Raw genomic sequence first — 23495 nt, forward strand, 5'->3', positions numbered from 1 at the left:
TCTTTTTTTCTGCCTCTACCAGTTTCTTCCCTCTCCACCTTTTCTCCATAATTTCCCCACTCTCGTTTACTCTGTCCCTCTATCCTCTCTTTCTCTCACTCTCTAGCCAAGGTGCCTGTGTTCTGACCGCTTCTCTGCTTTTTCTCTTCTTGCTCTGTCCACATTCTGACCTTGAACCCTGCACTGACAGTCTCAATGACTCAACCCCCTAACCCCTTCCCTCCCCCTCACACACAGACACATATGAACCCACTGAACCCTATACTACTGCCATTCACATAAACACCACACACACCCTCCCCTTCCTCCCACTTCCACCCACTTTAAGGTTGGTGCACACTGTTCAGTCCCACAAAAGTGTTGCTTTGAGCTTGGCTTATAGATGTATAGATGTATGGGGGATATGGGGTTCTCCCTGCATGCAAGGAGGGGGTGGTGGAGGTTTTTTTATCCTGCTTGAACATAGGAAAGAAAGGAAAGGAAAGAAACATAGGAAATAAAGTTGCTTTTGGGCCATGTTTTTATCATGAGTTGAATTGTTGTCAGAAGTGATAAAGTGTAAATAATTGAAAATAATGTATAAAAAAAACCCGGAAATATAACATTTACGTGAGTATTCAGACCCTTTACTCAGTACTTTGTTGAAGCACCTGGTTCCAAACTTCTTCCATTTAAGAATGATGGAGGCCACTGTGTTCTTGGGGACCTTCAATGCTGCAGAAATGTTTTGGTACCCTTCCCCAGATCTGTGCCTCGACACAATCCTGTCTCGGAGCTCTACAGACAATTCCTTCGACCTCATGGCTTGGTTTCTGCTCTGACATGCACTGTCAACTGTGGGACCTTATATAAACAGGTGTGTGCCTTTCCAAATCATGTCTAATCAATTGAATTGACCACAGGTGGACTCCAATCAAGTTGTAGAAACATCTCAAGGATGATCAATGGAAACAGGTCTCTTCACAGTCCCCAGTTCCAGAACAGAGGCTGGGAAATGCACAGTATTAAATAGAGCCATGACTACATGGAACTATATGCCACCCCAGGTAACTCAAGCTAGCAATAAAACCAGATTAAAAAAACAGATAAAAGAACACCTTAAAGCATGACAGGGACTGTGAAGAGATAGACATCTTTATATATTTTGTATTGTATTTTGCATTGTATTGTATTATGTAGTGGTATATATATTATGTATTTTATTTGTTGTGTTTTGTTTCCTGTTTGGACCCCAGGATCCTAATAAAATACTAAATAATACACATTTCTCTCTCACTTGTGCACACACTTTCGTACACACACACATACACTACACACCATACAAACACACAGACAATACTTGGGCACCTTAGAGGTAATCAGTGTGGATTTACGAGTCAAAATACTGGGATAGGAGGGGGTTGCTTAGCGACGGGCCTGTTGCTGTCCAAACAATGTTAGCGTTGTCAAAACTACAGGCTGCGCCAGACTGGGGTTCTGCTGAGTGCAACAATGTCACTTATGTTGTGTGTCCCTGTCTGCAGCCAGTCAGTGGTACGCTCCAACCCAACAGCCGTCAGGCAGACAGACTTAGCCTACATCTCTGAGACACAGACACAGTGACACACTCTCGCTCACACACACTAGGCTATGCATGCACTCATACACACGTGCAAGCATATTTTTAATTTTTATTTAACCTTTACTTTAAAAGGGGGGTTATACTGAGACCAAGGTCTCTTTTACAGATGCGCCCTGAATTACATCAATTACAGAATATACAGACATAAAAATATAAATACAAAATGAAAGCAAGAAGAAGAACACGGTGTCACGAATTCAGCCGAGGCTGCCCCTCCTCCTTGCTCGGGCAGGCTTCGGCGTTAGTCGTCACTGGAGTACTAGCTGCCACCGATCGATGTTTTCTGTGTTACACTTGTCTTGTCTGTATTGATCACACCTGTTACCCATTATGTTAATTTGTTTCCCTATTTTACCCTCTGGTTCCCTCATGGTGTTGTGCGTGATTGTTCGTTGTTTTGATGTCTTTTGGTGAGCTGGTATTTGCTCTTCCCTGCGTGGAGGATTTGCTCTGCTATTTTTGTTCCAGTAAAGAACTTCGTTATTATAGTTCTGTGTCCTGCGCCTGATTCCATCCTACCGCTACACCCAGACGCATGACACACGGTCATAAAAAAAAACACATTCATCAGTAATAAGGTCCTCAATCAGCTTTCTGAATTGCCCTAGAGGCACCAGAACATCACATTTAAGAACATTTTGAAGATCGACAAATGTGCAAGAAAACAACTCAGTAGAGACCAAAGGAATTTCTAGAGTTAGTCGTCCCTGATGTGTACTTTATTGCCAGGTATGTTGTAATTTATTTTCTGTGTTGAAAATATTTCTTTATAATGCTATCTCTGAAGCTAGCTGGTTGTTGTACTCCTATTTTGTACTCCTAAGTAGCGACAGTCAAGAATCGAGGGGTTACCTCTGGATGTAAAGTAATGATACAGTTGAAGTCGGAAGTTTACATACACTTAGGTTGGAGTCATTAAAACTCGTTTTTCAACCACTCCACACATTTCTTGTTAACAAAGTATAGTTTTGGCAAGTCGGTTAGGACATCTGCTTTGTGCATGACACAAGTCATTTTTCCAACAATTGTTTACAGACAGAGTATTTCACTTATAATTCAGTGTATCACAATTCCAGTGGGTCAGAAGTTTACATACACTAAGTTGACTGTGCCTTTAAACAGCTTGGAAAATTCCAGAAAATGATGTCATGGCTTTAGAAGCTTCTGTTAGGCTAATTGATATCATTTGAGTCAATTGGAGGTGTACCTGTGGATGTATTTCAAGGCCTACCTTCAAACTCAGTGCCTCTTTGCTTGACATCATGGGAAAATCAAAAGAAATCAGCCAAGACCTCAGAATTTTTTTTTGTAGACCTCCACAAGTCTGGTTCATCATTGGGAGCAATTTCCAAAAGCCTGAAGGTACCACGTTCATCTGTACAAACAATAGTACGCAAGTATAAACACCATGGGACCACGCAGCCATCATACCACTCAGGAAGGAGACGCGTTCTGTCTCCTAGAGATGAACGTACTTTGGTGCGAAAAGTGCAAATCAATCCCAGAACAAAAGCAAAGGACCTTGTGAAGATGCTGGAGGAAACAGGTACAAAAGTATCTATATCCACAGTAAAACGAGTCCTATATCGACATAACCTGAAAGGCTGCTCAGCAAGGAAGAAGCCACTGCTCCAAAACCGCCATAAAAAAGCCAGACTACGGTTTGCAACTGCACATGGGGACAAAGATTGTACTTTTTGGAGAAATGTCCTCTGGTCTGATGAAACAAAAATAGAACTGTTTGGCCATAATGACTATCATTATGTTTGGAGGAAAAAGGGGGTTGCTTGCAAGCCAAAGAACACCATCCCATCCATGAAGCACGGGGGTGGCAGCATCATGCTGTGGGGGTGCTTTGCTGCAGGAGGGACTGGTGCACTTCACAAATAGATGGCATCATGAGGAAGGAAAATTATGTGGATATATTGAAGCAACATCTCAAGACATGAGTCAGGAAGTTAAAACTTGGTCACAAATGGGTCTTCCAAATGGACAATGACCCCAATCATACTACCAAAGTTGTGGCAAAATGGCTTAAGGACAACAAAGTCAAGATATTGGAGTGGCCATCACAAAGCCCTGACCTCAATCCTATAAAAAATATGTTGGCTGAACTGAAAAAGTGTGTGCGAGCAAGGAGGCCTACAAACCTGACTCAGTTACACCAGCTCTGCCAGGAGGAATGGGCCAAAATTCACCCAACTTATTGTGGGAAGTTTGTGGAAGGCTACCCGAAACGTTTGACCCAAGTTAAACAATTTAAAGGCAATGCTACCAAATACTAATTGAGTGTATGTAAACTTCTGACCCACTGGGAATTTGATGAAAGAAATAAAAGCTGAAATAAATAATTCTCTCTACTATTATTCTGACATTTCACATTCTTAAAATAAAGTGGTGATCCTAACTGACCTAAAACAGGGAATTTTTACTAGGATTAAATGTCAGGAATTGTGAAAAACAGAGTTTAAATGTAGTTGGCTAAGGTGTATGTAAACGTCTGACTTCAACTGTATATGCACATAGTAGCACACAAGCAATCTCACAGAGATTGTAAAGTATTCAACTAGTATAAAATATTGCACACATGCACCCACCCACCCATCCACGGCCGCGGGAAGATGTTTTGGGGTGGTGGTGCTGTCATATTTTTCTCCGCTCTGCTGACAAGTATTTTGCTCTGTTCATACAGGAGTAATAAAGGCGTAGTGCACTGATTTGGTGGGATTTAAAAAATAGATCTAATAATTTTTTTATCCGATTTATCAGGGGGTGCTGCAGCACCCTCAGCACCCCTCCTTCCCGCGGCTATGCACCCACCCATGCACCCACCCACTCATTCCTCCAACCCACCTGCACACACATATGCACACATGCAAACACACACACATCCCACTCCATTTTGGAATAGTTACAGATAAATAGCCTTAATGATGATATCTCATGTCTCCCACCTAACACATTTCTGCAAAACTTCAAATCAAATCAAATCAAATTGTATTTGTAATAATAATAATAATATGCCATTTAGCAGACGCTTTCATCCAAAGCGACTTACAGTCATGCGTGCATACATTTTTGTGTATGGGTGGTCCCGGTGATCGAACCCACTACCTTGGCGTTACAAGCGCCGTGCTCTACCAGCTGAGCTACAGAGGACCACGTCACATGCTCCGAATACAACAGGTGTAGACCTTAAAGTGAAATGCTTACTTACAAGCCCTTAACCAACAATGTAATAAAATACAATGAAAAAAATAAATTAAAATAAAAACAAAAAAAGGCAGTTTTAGGTAATATAAATGTTAAGTAAAACATAGATAACAAAAAAATAAACATAAAAAATAATTAAAGAGCAGGAGTAAAATAACATTAACGAGGCAATATACAGGGGGTACCTGTACAGAGTCAATGTGCAGGGGCACAGGTTAGTCGAGGTAATTGAGGTAATATGTTGAGTTAAAGTGACTATGCAAAGATAATAAACAGAGAGTAGCAGCAGCGTAAAAGAGGGGGGGGGGGGTGTCCTGGATGGCAGGAAGCTTGGGCCGTACGCACTACCCTCTGTAGTGCCTTGCGGTCGGAGGCCGAGCAGTTGCCATACTAGGCAGTGATGCAACCAGTCAGGATGCTCTCGATGGTGCAGCTGTATAACTTTTTGAGGATCTGAGGACCCATGCCAAATCTTTTCAGTCTCCTGAGGGGGAATAGGCTTTGTCGTGCCCTCTTCACGACTGTCTTGGTGTGTTTGGACCATGAGAGTTTGTTGGTGATGTGGACACCAAGGAACTAGAAGCTCTCAGCCTGCTCCACTACAGCCCCGTCGATGAGAATGGGGGCATGCTCTGTCCTCTTTTTCCTGTAGTCCGCAATCATCTCCTTTGTCTTGATCACGTTGAGGGAGAGGTTGTTATCCTGGCACCACACGGCCAGGTCTCTGACCTCCTCCCTATAGGCTGTCTCATTGTTGTCTGTGATCAGGCCTACCACTGTTGTGTCGTCGGCAAACTTAATGATGGTGTTGGAGTCGTGCCTGGCCATGCAGTCATGGGTGAACAGCGAGTACAGGAGGGGACTGAGCACGCACCCCTGAGGGGCCCCCGTGTTGAGGATCAGCGTGGCAGATGTGTTGTTACCTACCCTTACCACCTCAGGGTGGACCGTCAGGAAGTCCAGGATCCAGTTGCAGAGGGAGGTGTTTAGTCCCAGGGTCCTTAGCTTAGTGATGAGCTTTGAGGGCGCTATGGTGTTAAACGCTGCGCTTTAGTCAATGAATAGCATTCTCACGTAGGTGTTCCTTTTGTCCAGGTGGGAAAGGGCAGTGTGGAGTGCAATAGAGATTGCATAATCTGTGGATCTGTTGGGGCGGTATGCAAATTGGAGTGGGTCTAGGGTTTCCGGGATAATGGTGTTGATGTGAGCCATGACCTGCCTTTCAAAGCACTTCATGGCTACTGACGTGAGTGCTACAGGTCGGTAGTCATTTAGGCAGGTTACCTTAGTGTTCTTGGGCACAGGGACTATGGTGGTCTGGTTGAAACATGTTGGCATTACAGACTCAGTCAGGGACAGGTTGAAAATGTCAGTGAAGACACTTGCCAGTTGGTCAGTGCATGCTCGGATTACACGTCTGGCCCTGCGGCCTTGTGAATGTTGAACTGTTTAAAGGTCTTACTCATATTGGCTACGGAGAGTGTGATCACACAGTCGTCCGGAACAGCTGATGCTCTCATGCATGCTTCAGTGTTGCTTGCCTCGAAGCGAGCGTAGAAGTAATTTAGCTCATCTGGCAGGCTTGTAGTCTGTAATAGTTTTCAAGCCCTGCCACATCCGACGAGCGTCGGAGCTGGTGTAGTACGATTCAATCTTTGTCCTGTATTGACGCTTTGCCTGTTTGATGGTTCATCGGAGGGCATAGCGGGATTTCTTATAAGCGTCCGGGTTAGAGTCCCGCCCCTTGAAAGCAGCAGCTCTACCCTTTAGCTCAGTGCGGATGTTGCCTGTAATCTATGGCTTCTGGTTGGGGTATGTACGTACGGTCACTGTGGGGACGACTTCATCGATGCACTTATTGATGAAGTCAGTGACTGATGTGGTGTACTACTCAATGCCATTGGAAGAATCCCGGAACATATTCCAGTCTGTGCTAGCAAAACAGTCCTGTAGGTTAGAATCTGCGTCATCTGACCACTTCTTTATTGACCGAGTCACTGGTGCTTCCTGCTTTCGTTTTTGCTTGGCTTGTACGCAGGAATCAGGAGGATAGAGTTATGGTCAAATTTGCCAAATGGAGCGCGAGGGAGAGCTTTGTACGCATCTCTGTTTGTGGAGTAAAGGTGATCTGGAGTTTTTTTCCCTCTGGTTGCACATTTAACATGCTTGTAGAAATTAGGTAAAACTGATATTTAGGGGAGAAGGATACATTCTCCAGTAGATGGGGACAGGGATGCAACATGCTGGAGGATTATTATGACAACTCTTGAAGGAATAGTTAGTTGCCTTTCAGATGAACGAAAAACAAGGTTTTGATATTTTGTTTTTTAATAGTAGCTTCTTTAAATATCAATTCCATAATAGGCTACAGCTCAAACCCAAGAAATACAGCGAATAAATACATTATTCTTATCACAACACATTTAGGCTATATTTGAAGTGGATTTCTGAGTTTTAGGCTTAAATAAACAAGGAAATTACTACTTTTGCAAAGTGACTTTAGTTAAGTAAACTGTTTTTTTTCTGAAATTCTTTAGTGAAGCTTAACTTCATCTAGTGTGAAGTAATTGGATGGTTGAAGAGTGCATTTGCTTGGTAAGTTATGTGGCCAAGCGGTAGCTTGTAGATAGGCCTAAACTATATTTTCAGAGTAGCTTCCCCAACATAGCCCTACAGTCTTTATGTTTCGTTTTTTCAGTAACCGTTCCATCTTATGTTTCGTTTATCTGTAACCGTTCCATCGGCTCGGTTGACTTTGGCGCGCTAGGACCCAGACGTGTGAAAAGCAGCGCTTGGCCGTGGCAGCAGCACTGGCGGCAGCGGGACTTGCATCGCTCCCCCTGATTCCAAGCTTCCCGAGCTGCTGACGTCAGCTGGCAGCCTGGGCTGTACTCGCGGCTCTGGACATAGCGCCGAGAAAATGCTGCTCTCGGTACCGCCAAGGGCAGGGATCAATCCATACATCGGCTATAACAGCAGAAACAGCAAAAAGGTAAACCCTTTCAGGATTTTCTGTTTTTCTTGCGCTCTCGGTCACCCAGTAGGGCATTACGCCCGTATCAGTCGCTATAGAAACCTATGTAGAGCATGACAGTAGCCTATACAGTGTCCTTGAAAAACGAAGTCTACACAATAAACTTCGGTCTTCGTAGAGAAAATTGCTGCTCACTATTCTGCACCCCCCACCGTGGTATGTGTAAAAACGGCTATTCGATGGTCCGGGCATCTATGCATCCTTAATATTTCTTTTTTATTCCCTATATGGGAGTTCCACCGTAGAGAGCAAGGATGTCGATATGATTATGTTAAGTCAGAAAAAGTCAATAGTGGATACAAACTTTTATGGGTAACTGTACGGTATTGGGACAGTGTTGTGCGTCTGTGCATAAATTTGAAAACGATTAGGTGGGGGCTGGGAGCAGAAGAGGGAGAAGCAGAATGTGTTATTCAGTGTAGCCTTAACTGATTTCAGTCTCCTTTTCAGGATGGTGGTCAATGAACAGTGATATCAGTAGTGTAAAATCAAGTATCCATTGTCTACGCAGCCGCGTTAATTTGGCAAAGTTTTTTTTCCCCCTTTCCCCCCCTGAAAGGCACATATGCCCCACCCCTTGAAAAAACCCACCATTGTGACGATGCTTACTTTTCCCAAATTATGAAAAGCAAAATAACAGTTATATTACATTTATAGTACTGAATCGTAGCCAACAACAATCAATCTGCAACTGAAACGTTACAATTCATGTCAGGGATTTGACATTATGAACCTTTGTAATATAAAATATACATTGTACCACTAATGCAAGAGTGAAAATATGTTTTATAGCCTAACTATTAATTAGATATTACAATGCTATTACAACATATATATTTTTTACATGAAATTGATTAAGAGTATTCGATTTTCTACTAGCATAAATGTTGTGTTGAAAAGAAACACAATACAAGATCAAAGCCAAAGCTATTGGGTTCTATTAATGCAACACCTAAAATATTTGATAAATTATACTGTAGCCAGAATCGTTTCGTTACAAATGGGTAAGAGAGAAATGCCTCCCCTGTTATTGGTAATGGTGACATGTCTTGGGGGTATAATTTTTGATACAAATGGTATTATTGTATTATTTTGAACATTCAATATAGCTGAGTATTTTAATTATTTTAATTATTGCTCATCTTTATCAAGGGTGTCAAGCATTTCGGACCCCACTGTATCTCCTCAGCTTTTAAAATTCTGCACATTTCAGGGTTGGTTTTGTGGCTCTTGGATGCTTTTGCACATCGTTTTTTACTGTAAAAACATAACACAACAGGGGAAACTCACATTATTGAATTAATAATATAATATGCCATTTAGCAGATGCTTTTATCCAAAGCGACTTACAGTCATGCGTGCATACATTTTTTTTTTTTTGTGTGTGTATGGGTGGTCCCGGGGATCGAACCCACTACCTTGGCGTTACAAGTGCCGTGCTCTACCAGCTGAGCTACACTATATTTGTAGTGTAAAATGTGGCCTGTCTGTCATTCATTTGCCTGTGTTGCTTGCTTGCCCAAAGGCATTTGAATAGTTTTTGACATCCCCTCCAAGCCTCTCTGTCCTGTTGTGCAGGCCTGTGTGTGGCTGTTGTGTTTACCTCTCCTCTATGAGAGCCTGAAGTCATTTGTATTGCTTGAAGGAGGAGGTTGTGGATATTTTCTCTGTTGCATCATGGAGAGAAGAGAGAGAGAGATTTTTACTGTTAATTTCAAATAGTTTTTTGTTTATATGTTTTGTGTCTTCTCACTTTTGTTTATTGTTTATTTCACTTGCTTTGGCAATGTAAACACATGTTTCCCATGCCAATCAAGCCCCTTTGAATTGAATTGAGAGAGAGAGATGCAGGACAGAATGAATACCACAGACTGTGATGATGCTAATTTTAGGAGTGCATTGTCATGTTGTGACAGTTTGTCTTTCATTTAAAGACAATCATGTCTGGTACATCATTGCACTGAAATTGAAAGAACTGACATGTTCAGTTATCATACAATTGGCCTAATTTTATTACTGTATTACTGGAGTAATAGTATTGTGATTGAGAGTTTAAGTGATTGAGTTTCCCATTCTGGACATTCTTAACAGAAAATGGTTCTGTTTGTCAGGAACCCATAGCACAGTCATGATACTGGAGAGCCAATGGGCAGGGTTAGAAATGGGGGGGAACCAAGGGAATTGAACCAGTGTGAACCATTGTGTATGTCAAATATATTATGATACATTTATTTAGAGCTGAAATGTAATGATGACAACAAGCCATGAGCACTTCAAGGGGAAGAAAACAAGTATTTCTTCAGTGAGAGTTTGAGTTCTGGTTCATAATATTCATTGATGTTGAGATTTTAAAAATAATGAAGTAGAGAAAGAGAAAGAGAGAGAGAGATGTTTCCTATGTTTATTTCCCTTTTGTTTATTTTGTATTCCATAAGTTTCCCATGCCAATAAAGCCCTTTGAATTGAATTGAGTTGAAAATTGAGAGAGAGAGAGAATGGGAAGTTGACACTTTGCATGACTTTTTTACATATTCTCAGCACAGACAGATTTAGACAAATTTCTGTTCACTCTGTACTTCATTAATACAGAGGTAGGAAGAATGCTGTCACACAAACACACACACACACACACACACACACACACACACTGTGTCGTGGACCTGGAGTTCACTAAGATGTCAAGTTCTCATGTGGAGAGATTTCTCACATATCACCCTCCCTCCCTCTGTTCCTCTCAACTTTCCCATCCTTCTCCCTCACTCTCTCCCCTCCTCTCTCTTTTTCTCTCCGGCTCTGTCACTTTTGCTCCTCTATCTCACCCTCTCTCTCCCTTCTCCCTTTCTCTCGCTCCCTCTTTCTCTTTCTCTCCCTCTCTACCTGTCTAACGTTCGTGTATACCTGTGCGACCGGCAGGAGTAAGTAAAAGACAAAGACAAAATAAAGGGCGTGCTGAGCTGAGGGTGAAAAAAGAGCCCTTTGTGTGTGGGAGGTGATTAGCCAACCAGATGGCACCAGGGGTTTGGTTACTGTGGTGCCTCCAGAGTCATCCGCTCCTCCTCCCCTGCCTGCCCCACTACCTCATTTCCTCTCCCAAATAAATATAATTAATGGTACATTTGTTTTGGTCCTGTCCTGAATTTCCTGGAAAATACAAAATGAGGATGCAGGTTAATCCAAAACCAAGGATCGAATGTCTCTATTCTGTTCTTTTGTATGTGCACATTTGTGTATTTCACAACCAAATGTAGTACTCAATTAATGTGACCGAATGATGATAGAATAGAAGTTGTCATTTTCAAGGCAAGTGTTAATACTGTACATGTGTATGCTGGTGTTTAGTGCTGAAACCTGTGATAAAATAAAGTATACAAAAGTCATGGTGCCTTGTCTTTGTAAGAAGACACCCTTCAATGTATAAACATGGAGAAATTCTTAAGGTTATTTCATTACAGTCTCATTTCAAGTGACTAAATAAAAAATTAAAATCAATAAAAGTATGACTAAGTATTAGAACTCAATGTGAAAATAAACTTTAGCGACCACAACAGAAGTATTTTGAGGGAAAGATCTGTGTGTTCCACAAAAAGGCTATTCATCCTAAGATCCCCCGAGGAGGCCTGGTGGATGTGAGGCCCTGCATGCCTTTCCTTTGAATTCATCTATTTCATACTTTCACTTTCAACCTTTGAAATATCATCAATATTATAGGATACCAGGGCACTTATTTCCACTTCTGTTTTGGCTTTCAAGTTTCTTTCTTTGATGCAGAGAGATCTGAGTTGGGTAGAAGTTTTGGATCTAAAACAATAAGCTCAACACAACAACAGGTGTTTGTTTGTATGTCTGAACTGCTCAGAAGATGTCTGAAATGTCTGAAATGCTCACTGTTGTGTATCTTGTCCTGACCAGTTTGCCTTCATCCATAAAGTATTTTATTTTACTGCAAGTGTAGCTGGGGTGAAATGGCTAGCTAGTTAGTGGTGCGCGCTAGTAGCGTTTCAATTGGTGACGTCACTCCCTCTGAGACCTTGAAGTAGTTGTTTCCCTTGCTCTGCAAGGTCCGCTGCTTTTGTGGAGCGATAGGTAACGATGCTTCGTGGGAGAAAGTTGTTGATGTATTCAGAGGGTCCCTGGTCCAAGCCCAGGTTGGGGAAAGGAGAGGGATGGAAGCAATACTGTTACATTGATGCTGTTGACCCGAATCACTCAGTTGGGCTCTGCCCAGCTGCTGGGGTTGCTGTGGAGAAGGAAGTAGTGGTGGCTATTCAGCATGATAAATGTCCATTGGGGGCAGGGTAGATGTCCAATGGGGGAGCAGCAGGGGGGATGGAAGCGAGGAGAACAGGCCGTGGCTCGGGTAGCTGAGGTCCCTGATGATCTTCTTGGCCTTCCTGCGACACCTGGTGTTGTAGTAGGTGTCCTGGAGGGCAGGCAGTGTGCACCCAATGGTGCGTTCGGCTGAGTGTACCACCCTCTGTAGTGCCTTGCGGTCAGCGGCGGTGGATTTTCCGTACCAGGCTGTGATGCAGCCCGACAGTATGCTCTCGATGTTGCTCCTGTAGAACACTGTGAGGGCCCTCGGAGACAGGCCAAATTTATTCAGCATCCTGAGGTTGAAGAGTTGCTGTCGTGCCTTCTTCACCACGGAGTCCGTGTGGTTTGACCATTTTAGCTCCTCGGAAATGTGTACGCCGAGGAACTTTACGCTTTTGACCGTCTCCACAGTGGCCCCGTTGATGAAGATGGGGGCATGCTCAGCCTGGTTCCTCATGAAGTCTACAATCAGCTCCTTTGTTTTGCTGACGTTGAGGGAGTGATAGGTAACAATGCTTCTTGACTGACTGTTGTCGATGTTGGCAGAGGGTCCCTGGTTCGTGCCCAAGTTGGGGCAAGGAGAGGGACGGAAGCGATACTGTTACACATGCACGTAGATTCTTAGCAAATGTAGCCTAACCAAATTATATAAATACATTTAAGCTTAGATTCTACAGTGCATTCGGAAAGTATTCAGACCCTTTACCTTTTCCCAAATTTTGTTTTACGTTACAGCCTTCAATCTACACACAATACCCCATAATGACTAAGCGAAAACAGGTTTTTAGAAATGTGTGCAAATGTATTAAAAATAAAAAACAGAAATACCTTATTTACATAAGTATTCAGACCTTTGCTATGAGACTAGACATTGAGCTCAGGTGCATCCTGTTTCCATTGATCATCCTTGAGATGTTTCTACAACTTGATTGGAGTCCACCTATGGTAAATGTAATTGATTAGACATGATGTGGAAAGGCACACCTGTCTATATAAGGTCCCACAGTCGACAGTGCATGTCAGAGCAAAAACCAAGCCATGAGGTCAAAGGAATTGTCCGTAGAGCGCCGAGACAGGATTGTATCAAGGCACTGATCTGGGGAAAGGTACCAAAAAAGTTCTGCAGCATTGAAGGTCCCCAAGAACACATGGCCTCCATCATTCTTAAATGGAAGAAGTTTGGAACCCCCAAGACTCTTCCTAGAGCTGGCCGCCAGGCCAAACTGAGCAATCGGGGAGAAGGGCCTTGGTCAGGAAGGTGACCAAGAACCTGATGGTCACTCTGACATAGCTCTAGAGTTCTTCTGTGGAGATGGGAGAACCTTCCAGAAGGACAACCATCTCTGCAGCACTCCACCAATCAGGCCTTTATGGTAGAGTGGCCAAACGGAAGCCACTCCTCGGTAAAAGGCACATGACAGGCTGCTTGGAGTTTGCCAAAAGGCACCTAAAGGACTCAGACCATGAGAAACAAGATGGAACTCTTTGGCCTGAATGCCAAGCTTCACGTCTGGAGGAAACCTAGCACCAGCCCCAAGGTGAAGCATGGTGGTGGCAGCATCATGCTGTGGGGATGTTTTTTGTTTTTCTGCGGCAGGGACTGGGAGACTAGTCAGGATCGAGGGAAAGATGAACGGAGCAAAGTACAGAGAGATCCTAGATGAAAACCTGCTCCAGAGCTCTCAAGACCTCAGACTGGGGCGAAGGTTCATCTTCCAACAGGACAACGACCCTAAGCACACAGCCAAGACAACGCATGAGTGGCTTCGGAACAAGTCTCTGAATGTCCTTGAGTGGCCCAGCCAGAGCCCGGACTTGAAACCGATCGAACATCTCTGGAGAGTCCTGAAAGTAGCTGTGCAGCGACGCTTCCCATCCAACCTGACAGAGCTTGAGAGGATCTGCAGAGAAGAATGGGAGAAACTCCCCAAATACAGGTGTGCCAAGCTTGTAGCGTCATACACAACAAGACTCAAGGCTGTAATCGCTGCCAAAGGTACTTCAACAAAGTACTGAGTAAAGGGTCTGAATACTTATGTAAATTTTTTTTTTTTTTAAATACATTTGCAAACATTTCTAAAAACCTGTTCTTGCTTTGTCATTATGAGGTTGTGTGTAGATTGATGAGGGGGAAGAAAAACAATTTAATCCATTTTAGAATAAGGCTGTAACGTAATTTGTTTTGGGAAAAGTCAATGGGTCTGAATACTTTTTGAATGCACTGTACAGTGCAATAATGACAAAGCAAAACAGTTTTTTTGAAATCTTTGCAAATAAATAACTGAACTATCACATTTACATTAGTATTCAGTATTCAAAAGTATTCAGACCCTTTACCAAAATCCTGTTTTTGCTTTGTCAATTATTGGATATTGTGTGTAGTTTGAATAAAATCAATTTTAGAATAAGGCTGTAACGTAACAAAATGTGGAAAAAGTGAAGGGGTATGAATACTTTCAGAATGCACTGTAATTCAAGTAAACATTCCCTCTGTGTGTCATTGTACATTCATGTTTTCTTTTAAATCCACAACTTGAATCCCTCCACAGCCTCAAAGAGGATCTAGATACATTTTCTAACCTCTCTGGATTACAACCAAATTATGATAAATGTCACGGACGTTGAAGGACGGGTCAGACCAAGGCGCAGCGTGAAATGCATACATGTTTATTATATAAACTAAACACATGAACAAAACAACGTAACGTGAAGTCCTCAGGCTAAACACAATACAAGCCTATACACGGAACAAGATCCCACAACTAATGATTGCAAACAGGCTACTTAAGTATGATCCCCAATCAGAGACAACGAGCGACAGCTGCCTCTGATTGGGAATTACATTTACATTTACGTCATTTAGCAGACGCTCTTATCCAGAGCGACTTACAAATTGGTGCATTCACCCTATAGCCAGTGGGATAACCACTTTACAATAATTGTATTTATTTATTTATTTATTTTTTGTTGGGGGGGGGGGGTAGAAGGATTACTTTATCCTATCCCAGGTATTCCTTAAAGAGGTGGGGTTTCAAATGTCTCCGGAAGGTGGTGAGTGACTCCGCTGTCCTGGCGTCGTGAGGGAGCTTGTTCCACCATTGGGGTGCCAGAGCAGCGAACAGTTTTGACTGGGCTGAGCGGGAACTATGCTTCCGCAGAGGAAGGGGAGCCAGCAGGCCAGAGGTGGATGAACGCAATGCCCTCGTTTGGGTGTAGGGACTGATCAGAGCCTGAAGGTACGGAGGTGCCGTTCCCCTCACTGCTCCATAGGCAAGCACCATGGTCTTGTAACGGATGCGAGCTTCAACTGGAAGCCAGTGGAGTGTGCGGAGGAGGGGGGTGACGTGAGAGAACTTGGGAAGGTTGAACACCAGACGGGCTGCGGCATTCTGGATGAGTTGTAGGGGTTTAATGGCACAGGCAGGGAGCTTAGTTGTGTATCGTCAGCGTAGCAATGATAGGAGAGGCCATGTGAGGATATGACAGAGCCAAGTGACTTGGTGTATAGGGAGAAAAGGAGAGGGCCTAGAACTGAGCCCAGGGGGACACCAGTGGTGAGAGCACGTGGTGCGGAGACAGCTTCTCGCCACGCCACTTGGTAGGAGCGACCGGTCAGGTAGGACGCAATCCAGGAGTGAGCCGCGCCGGAGATGCCCAGCTCGGAGAGGGTGGAGAGGAGGATCTGATGGTTCACAGTATCAAAGGCAGCAGACAGGTCTAGAAGGACAAGAGCAGAGGAGAGAGAGTTAGCTTTAGCAGTGCGGAGAGCCTCCGTGACACAGAGAAGAGCAGTCTCAGTTGAATGACCAGTCCTGAAACCTGACTGGTTTGGATCAAGAAGGTCATTCTGAGAGAGATAGCAAGAGAGTTGGCTAAAGACGGCACGCTCAATAGTTTTGGAAAGAAAAGAAAGAAGGGATACTGGTCTGTAGTTGTTGACATCAGTGGGATCGAGTGTTGGTTTTTTGAGAAGGGGTGCAACTCTCGCTCTCTTGAAGACGGAAGGGACATAGCCAGCGGTCAAGGATGAGTTGATCAGCGAGGTGAGGTAGGGGAGAAGGTCACCGGAGATGGTCTGGAGAAGAGAGGAGGGGATGGGGTCAAGCGGGCAGGTTGTTGGGCGGCCTGCAGTCACTAGTCGCAAGATTTTATCTGGAGAGAGAGGGGAGAAAGAAGTCAAAGCATAGGGTAGGGCAGTGTGAGCAGGACCAGCAGTGTCATTAGACTTAACAAACGAGGATCGGATGTTGTCAACCTTCTTTTCAAAGTGGTTGACGAAGTCATCCACAGAGAGGGAGGAGGGGGGGGGGGAGGATTCAGCAGTGAGGAGAATGTGGCAAAGAGCTTCCTAAGGTTAGAGGCAGATGCTTGGAATTTAGAGTGGTAGAAAGTGGCCTTAGCAGCAGAAACAGATGAAGAAAATGTAGAGAGGAGGGAGTGAAAAGATGCCAGGTCCGCAGGGAGTCTAGTTTTCTTCCATTTCCGCTCAGCTGCCCGGAGCTCTGTTCTGTGAGCTCGCAATGAGTCATCAAGCCACGGAGCTGGAGGGGAGGACCGAGCCGGCCGGGAGGATAGGGGACACAGGGAGTCAAAGGATGCAGAAAGGGAGGAGAGGAGGGTTGAGGAGGCAGAATCAGGAGATTGGAGGGAGAAGGATTGAGCAGAGGGAAGAGATGATAGGATGGAAGAGGAGAGAGTAGTGGGAGAGAGAGAGCGAAGGTTGCGGTGGCGCGTTACCATCTGTGTAGGGGCAGAGTGAGTAGTGTTGGAGGAGAGCGAGAGAGAAAAGGATACAAAGTAGTGGTCGGAGACATGGAGGGGAGTTGCAGTGAGATTAGTAGAAGAGCAACATCTAGTAAAGATGAAGTCAAGCGTATTGCCTGCCTTGTGAGTATGGGGGGACGGTGAGAGGGTGAGGTCAAAAGAGGAGAGGAGTGGAAAGAAGGAGGCAGAGAGAAATGAGTCAAATGTAGACGTAGGGAGGTTGAAATCCCCCAAAACTGTGAAGGGTGAGCCATCCTCAGGAAAGGAACTTATCAAGGCGTCAAGCTCATTGATGAACTCTCCAAGGGAACCTGGAGGGCGATAGATGACAAGGATATTAAGCTTAAATGGGCTAGTGACTGTGACAGCGTGGAATTCAAATGAGGAGATAGACAGATGGGTTAGGGGAAAAATTGAGAATGACCACTTGGGAGAGATGAGGATTCCTGTGCCACCACCCCTCTGACCAGATGCTCTCGGGGTATGCGAGAACACATGGTCAGACGAGGAGAGAGCAGTAGGAGTAGCAGTGTTTTCAGTGGTAATCCATGTTTCCGTCAGCGCCAGGAAGTCGAGGGACTGGAGGGTAGCATAGGCTGGGATGAAGTCAGCCTTGTTGGCAGCAGAATGGCAGTTCCAGAGGCTGCCTGAGACCTGGAACTCCAGGTGTGTGGTGCGTGCAGGGACCACCAGGTTAGAGAGGCAGCAGCCACGCGGTGTGAGGCGTTTGTGTAGCCTGTGCGGAGAGGAGAGAACAGGAATAGGCAGAGGCATAGTTGACAGGCTGTAGCAGATGGCTACAATAATGCAGAGGAGATCGGAATGAAATGAACTAAACATCTGGGAAAGGAGAGAGCAGGGCCTCCCTCACCAAAAAAAAATTATATATATAACTCTCCCAACTTCCACCTCAGAAACCATAATTGTTTCACTGAACCACCCGAATAAAACTCTCCCAACTTCCACTTTAGAAATTAGAATTGTTGTAAACTACAGCGGTTCAATGTTTCAAGGAATAGACTCAACTTACTTTAACTATGACGCCATAGCTAACTAGCATGCTAGCATCCAATAACACACAGTTTAGCACCAATACTTGGTTACAACAAACTACCAATAGTGTGTTAACACACTAAACAGATAATTCGTGTCCGTGTCTAGTTCTTTCATAACGCAGCAATAATTAAACGTTGGCTAGCTAGCACAAATATATTGTATTTAGCTACTACAGTACAGCTAGCTGGTAGTGTTGGCTAGCTAGCAATGGCTGCTGTGTTGACTTTGTTTGAAAAACGGCGTCGCTGCGAACGAATGTAGCTGGCTAAAAGGATATTGTATTTAGTTGCTACCGTTGCTAATAGCTACTCGCCAGCTAATCCAGGAGGTGAGTTAGCTAGCTAGCTTCGTGCTACACCCGGCACCGCCGAATACAAAAGTAACCTACAATAACTACATACAACAACTACCCACAACAGCCCACAATGCCTACCTATAATACCTAATAATATACAGCCCACGATGCCTACCTATAATACCTAACTACAATCTAAATACATAGCTTAAGCCTTACTCGACAAAGCCCAAGCTATGTATAAAGCCAAACTTACCCGACGCCAGCTGTCTGGGTGGCAGACTGCAATCAGTAGCTGTAATTAAGTACAGCAGCTACCAACCACCTAACGTTAATGCCTCGGATAATGAGGTTAGAAAAACAGCTGAATGGTAGGCAGCTAGCTGGCTCAATCACAGGTACTCTTAAGCGTGAAATAACATTGGAAACAACTAACCACAGTTGCTAAAAGTTACCAGTAGCTACCCGCTAGCTAGCTAGCTAGCTTTGTTGGTCCAAGTAGTGGGTAAGCTAGCCTCGTGCTTCGCCGGGGTCCGCCGAATACAATACTTACCTACAATAATTACCTACAATAACCTACAATAACTACCTAAGTAAACTACCTATAATACCTAACTACAATACCTACCTACAATCTAAATACATGGTTTAAGCTTTACTCAACACCATATAAGAAGCCAAGCTTACCTCCTGCTAGAGAAAACACAACCTCTCCCGACCACCGACGAAATCACACCCGGCCAAACATAGAAACACAATACCTAGATCTCCACACCCTGACTCAACATACAAGAGTTCCATAAGTCAGGGCGTGACAATAAATGTACTATATTATGTATTGGATCACTAAAAAATACAATTTTTACATTACCATGTAGTTTACCAATAAAATGGTCTGATGGTGATGTGGATATACTCTGAATACATATCCCAAATGAAATAAATGATCTCACTCCAAAAAAAAAGAATAGAAAGTTAGCAAAAATAGATAAGATCTTGCTACCATGGAAAGGTAAATACCTGTCAATTTGTGGAAAAATCACACTGATTAACTCTTTAGTATTATCCCAGTCTACCTATTTGTCTTGCCTACGCCTAGCGAACAGTTTTTTAAATTATATGAGAAAAAATATTCCATTTTATTTCGAACAGCAAGCCAGACAAAATTAAACGGGCCTATTTATATAATGAATATGAATTAGGAGGACAGAAATTATTAAATATTAAAGCATTAGACCTATCACTAAAAGCTTCAGTCATACAAAAATTATACTTAAATCCGAACTGGTTCTCTAGCAAACTAGTAAAATTGTCTCACCCAATGTTCAAGAAGGGACTTTTTCCCTTTATTCAGATTACAACCTCTCACTTTAAGTTATTTGAAAAGGAAATAATCTCCCAAATATCACTATAAAAAAACATTATTTTTTGAGAAAAAAAAAAAAAAGGTATAATCTTCGTAAATGATATTATCGGTAGGAATGGTGGAGTTATGTCGCACATGCAGATAATAAAAACATATGGAAATGTCTGCTCTACCCAAAATTACAACCAAATAATTGCAGCATTACCGCAAAAATGGAAGAGGAAAGTGGAAGGAGGAAAAAGTAAGGAACTTGTCTGTTGGCCTTGCATTAAAGAACATAATTGATTAAAGAAAATTGTGATATATAAAAAAGTTTACCAGTTTCATTTAAGGACCAAAAGATTGACAGCCGTCCCATATAGATTGCAAAATAGTTGGGAAGAGATTTTTGACGTACCCATTCCATGACATAGTGTTTATGAACTGATACGCTTAACGACGCCGGATTCAAAACATAGACATTTTCAATTTAAATTATTATTTAAAATTATTGCTACCAATAGAATGTTATTTGTATGGGGGATACAATATTCCCAGCTCTGCAGATTTGGCTGTGAAGAGACAGAATCATTAGATCATTTGTTTTGGTACTGTCCATTTGTAGCTTGTTTCTGGACATAGCACTACTGGGTGATCTGAAAAGTCATAGTCAATCGATCAATAATATAATAATACTTTTAGCAAAGATGTTTATTTTCAATTCACAAACTGTAGAAACAATGAGAATAGAAAGGTTCAGAACTTTTGTAAAACATCACAGTACAGTTGAAAAATATATGGCAAATAGAAATCCAATATGGATGGTGTTAAGAGATAGATGGGAGGTGTTGAATGGAGCTGAAGGTTGGGACTGATAACAACAACTAATAACAACAAGATAACTAGTGTAAGACATGCTGTGTCCATAATAAGTATATAGGTTATATATTGTGAGCTTTTGTGAAAGAGCACAGTTAGAAAGATATGGCATAAACAAACAAAAAAGTGTTGAGAAAAAAAGAGCAGAAGTAAAATAAAATAACAGTAGGGAGGCTATATATACAGGGGGGTACCGGTGCAGTTGAGGTAGTTGAAGTAATATGTACATGTGGGTAGAGTTAAAGTGACTATGCATAAATAATTAACAGAGTAGCAGCAGCGTAAAAATATGGGGTGTAGCAAATAGTCTGGGTATGCATGATTAGCTGTTCAGGAGTCTTATGGCTTGGGGGTAGAAGCTGTTGAGAAGTCTTTTGGACCTAGACTTGGCACTCCGGTACCGCTTGCCGTGCGGTAGCAGAGAGAACAGTCTATGACTAGGGTGGCTGGAGTCTTTGACAATTTTGAGGGCCTTCCTCTGACACCGCCTGGTATAGAGGTCCTGGATGGCAGGAAGCTTGGCCCCAGTGATGTACTGGGCCGTACGCACTACCCTCTGTAGTGCCTTGCGGTCGGAGGCCAAGCAGTTGCCATACCAGGCGGTGATGCAACCAGTCAGGATGCTCTCGATGGGGCAGCTGTATAATTTTTTGAGGATCTGAGGACCCATGCCAAATCTTTTCAGTCTCCTGAGAGGGAATAGGCTTTGTCGTGCCCTCTTCACGACTGTCTTGGTGTGTTTGGACCATGATAGTTCGTTGGTGATGTGGACACCAAGGAACTTGAAGCTCTCAACCTGTTCCACTACAGCCCCGTCGATGAGAATGGGGGCGTGCTCAGTCCTCTTTTTTTTCCTGTAGTCCACAATCATCTCCTTTGTCTTGGTCACGTTGAGGGAGAGGTTGTTATCCTGGCACCACACGGCCAGGTCTCTGACCTCCTCCCTAGAGGCTGTCTCATCGGTGTCGGTGATCAGGCCTACCACTGTTGTGTCGTCGGAAAACTTAATGATGGTGTTGGAGTCGTGCCTGGCCATGCAGTCATGGGTGAACAGGGAGTACAGGAGGGGACTGAGCACGCACCCCTGAGGGGCCTCCCTGTTGAGGATCAGTGTGGCAGATGTGTTGTTACCTACCCTTACCACCTGGGGGCGGCCCGTCAGGAAGTCCAGGATCCAGTTGCAGAGGGAGGTGTTTAGTCCCAGGATCTATGTATGTATCTATACATACATGTATCTATGTATCTATCTATACATACATGTATCTATGTATGTGTATGTATGTGTATATGTATATATATATATATATATGTATATATGCGAGAAAAAATATCATATGGGGGATTGGAAGTGATGCAGACAATTACATTGATGGAAGTTACAATCTATCTGCAATATTAAAGCTGATGTAGCCCCTAAAAAAAAAAAAAAAAAAAAAAGATTCCCTCTGTGGATTTTCTCATACATAGACCATTGTAGTAAGTCCTTTTGAGATAATGTATGAAATCAAAAAAAATGAGGTTAGCATAAATACAATTTGTATTTGTATTTATTATGGCTCCCCATTAGCTGCTGCCAAGGCAGAAGCTACTCTTTGTCTCTCCTCCACTTTGAGCCATGAGAGACTGACATGCATATTATTAGTGTACATCCAAGTGCCAGCCGTGCTGCCCTGTTCTGAGCCAATTGCAATTTTCCTAAGTCCCTCTTTGTGGCACCTGACCACACGACTGAACAGTAGTCCAGGTGCGACAAAACTAGGGCCTGTAGGACCTGCCTTGTTGATAGTGCTGTTAAGAATGCAGAGCAGCCCTTTATTATAGACAGACTTCTCCCCATCCTAGCTACTGTTGTATCAATATGTTTTGACCATGACAGTTTACAATCCAGGGTTACTCCACGCAATTTAGTCTCCTCAACTTGCTCAATTTCCACATTATTCATTACAAGATTTAGTTGAGGTTTAGGGTTTAGTGAATGATTTGTCCCAAATACAATGCTTTTAGTTTTTGAAATATTTAGGACTAACATTGTTTGCCACCCATTCTGAAATTAACTGCAGCTCTTTGTTAAGTGTTGTTAAGTGTAATTTCAGTCACTGTGGTAGCTGACGTGTATAGTATTGAGTCATCCGCATACACACTTGCGATATCGCTCCAGAGTACAGGCCTCGGTGTAACGCTCATTCCTTTGACGATAAACGCGAATCCGACCATCACCCCTGGTGAGACAAAACCGCGACTCCTCAGTGAAGAGCACTTTTTGCCAGTCCTGTCTGGTCCAGCGACGGTAGGTTTGTGCCCATAGGAGACATTGTTGCCGGTGATATCTGTTGAGGACCTGCCTTACAACAGGCCTACAAGCCCTCAGTCCAGCCTCTCTCAGCTTATTACGGACAGTCTGAGCACTGATGGAGGGATTGTGCGTTCCTGGTGTAACTCAGGCAGTTGTTGTTGCCATCCTGTACCTGTCCTGCAGGTGTGATGTTCGGATGTACTGATCCTGTGCAGGTGTTGTTACACGTGGTCTGCCACTGCGAGGACGATCAGCTGTCCGTCCTGTCTCCCTGTAGCGCTGTCTTAGGCGTCTCACAGGACGGACATTGCAATTTATTGCCCTGGCCACATCAGACGAAAGGCCTCTTTAGTGTCCTAAGTTTTCATAACTGTGACCTTAATTGCCTACCGTCTGTAAGCTGTTAGTGTCTTAACGACCGTTCCACAGGTGCATGTTCATTCATTGTTTATGGTTCATTGAACAAGCATGGGAAACAGTGTTTAAACCCTTTACAATGAAGATCTGTGATGTTTTTTGTTTTTTTACGAATTATCTTTGAAAGACAGGGTCCTGAAAAAGGGACGTTTATTTTTTCGCTGAGTTTAGTTGGCAATATCAGTGGGTTTTGTGATGAATGATCTGATTCAATGAATGATGGAGCGGAGTTTGCCTTTTTGCCCAAGATTTCATTTAAGGTGC

At 43.4% G+C, this 23495-nt stretch overlaps 1 protein-coding gene across 2 annotated transcripts in view; it reads left to right on the forward strand.

Annotated features, from left to right (window-relative positions):
- Positions 1 to 7705: 7705 nt before the first annotated feature.
- LOC311134165 (RNA-binding motif, single-stranded-interacting protein 2-like) overlaps positions 7706 to 23495 on the forward strand; it is a 50818-nt gene continuing 35028 nt past the window's right edge. The window contains exon 1 of one of the 2 annotated variants that reach the window (XM_084167775.1): positions 7706 to 7826. In XM_084167775.1, coding sequence (XP_084023901.1) covers positions 7755 to 7826 — 72 coding nt within the window. In that variant the 5' untranslated portion in view covers positions 7706 to 7754. The remainder of the gene's footprint in view (positions 7827 to 23495) is intronic. The other variant, XM_084167776.1, reaches the window with a different exon arrangement.

The sequence above is a fragment of the Coregonus lavaretus genome, assembly GCF_964263955.1.
Source record: "Coregonus lavaretus genome assembly, chromosome: 8".
NCBI lineage: Eukaryota > Metazoa > Chordata > Actinopteri > Salmoniformes > Salmonidae > Coregonus > Coregonus lavaretus.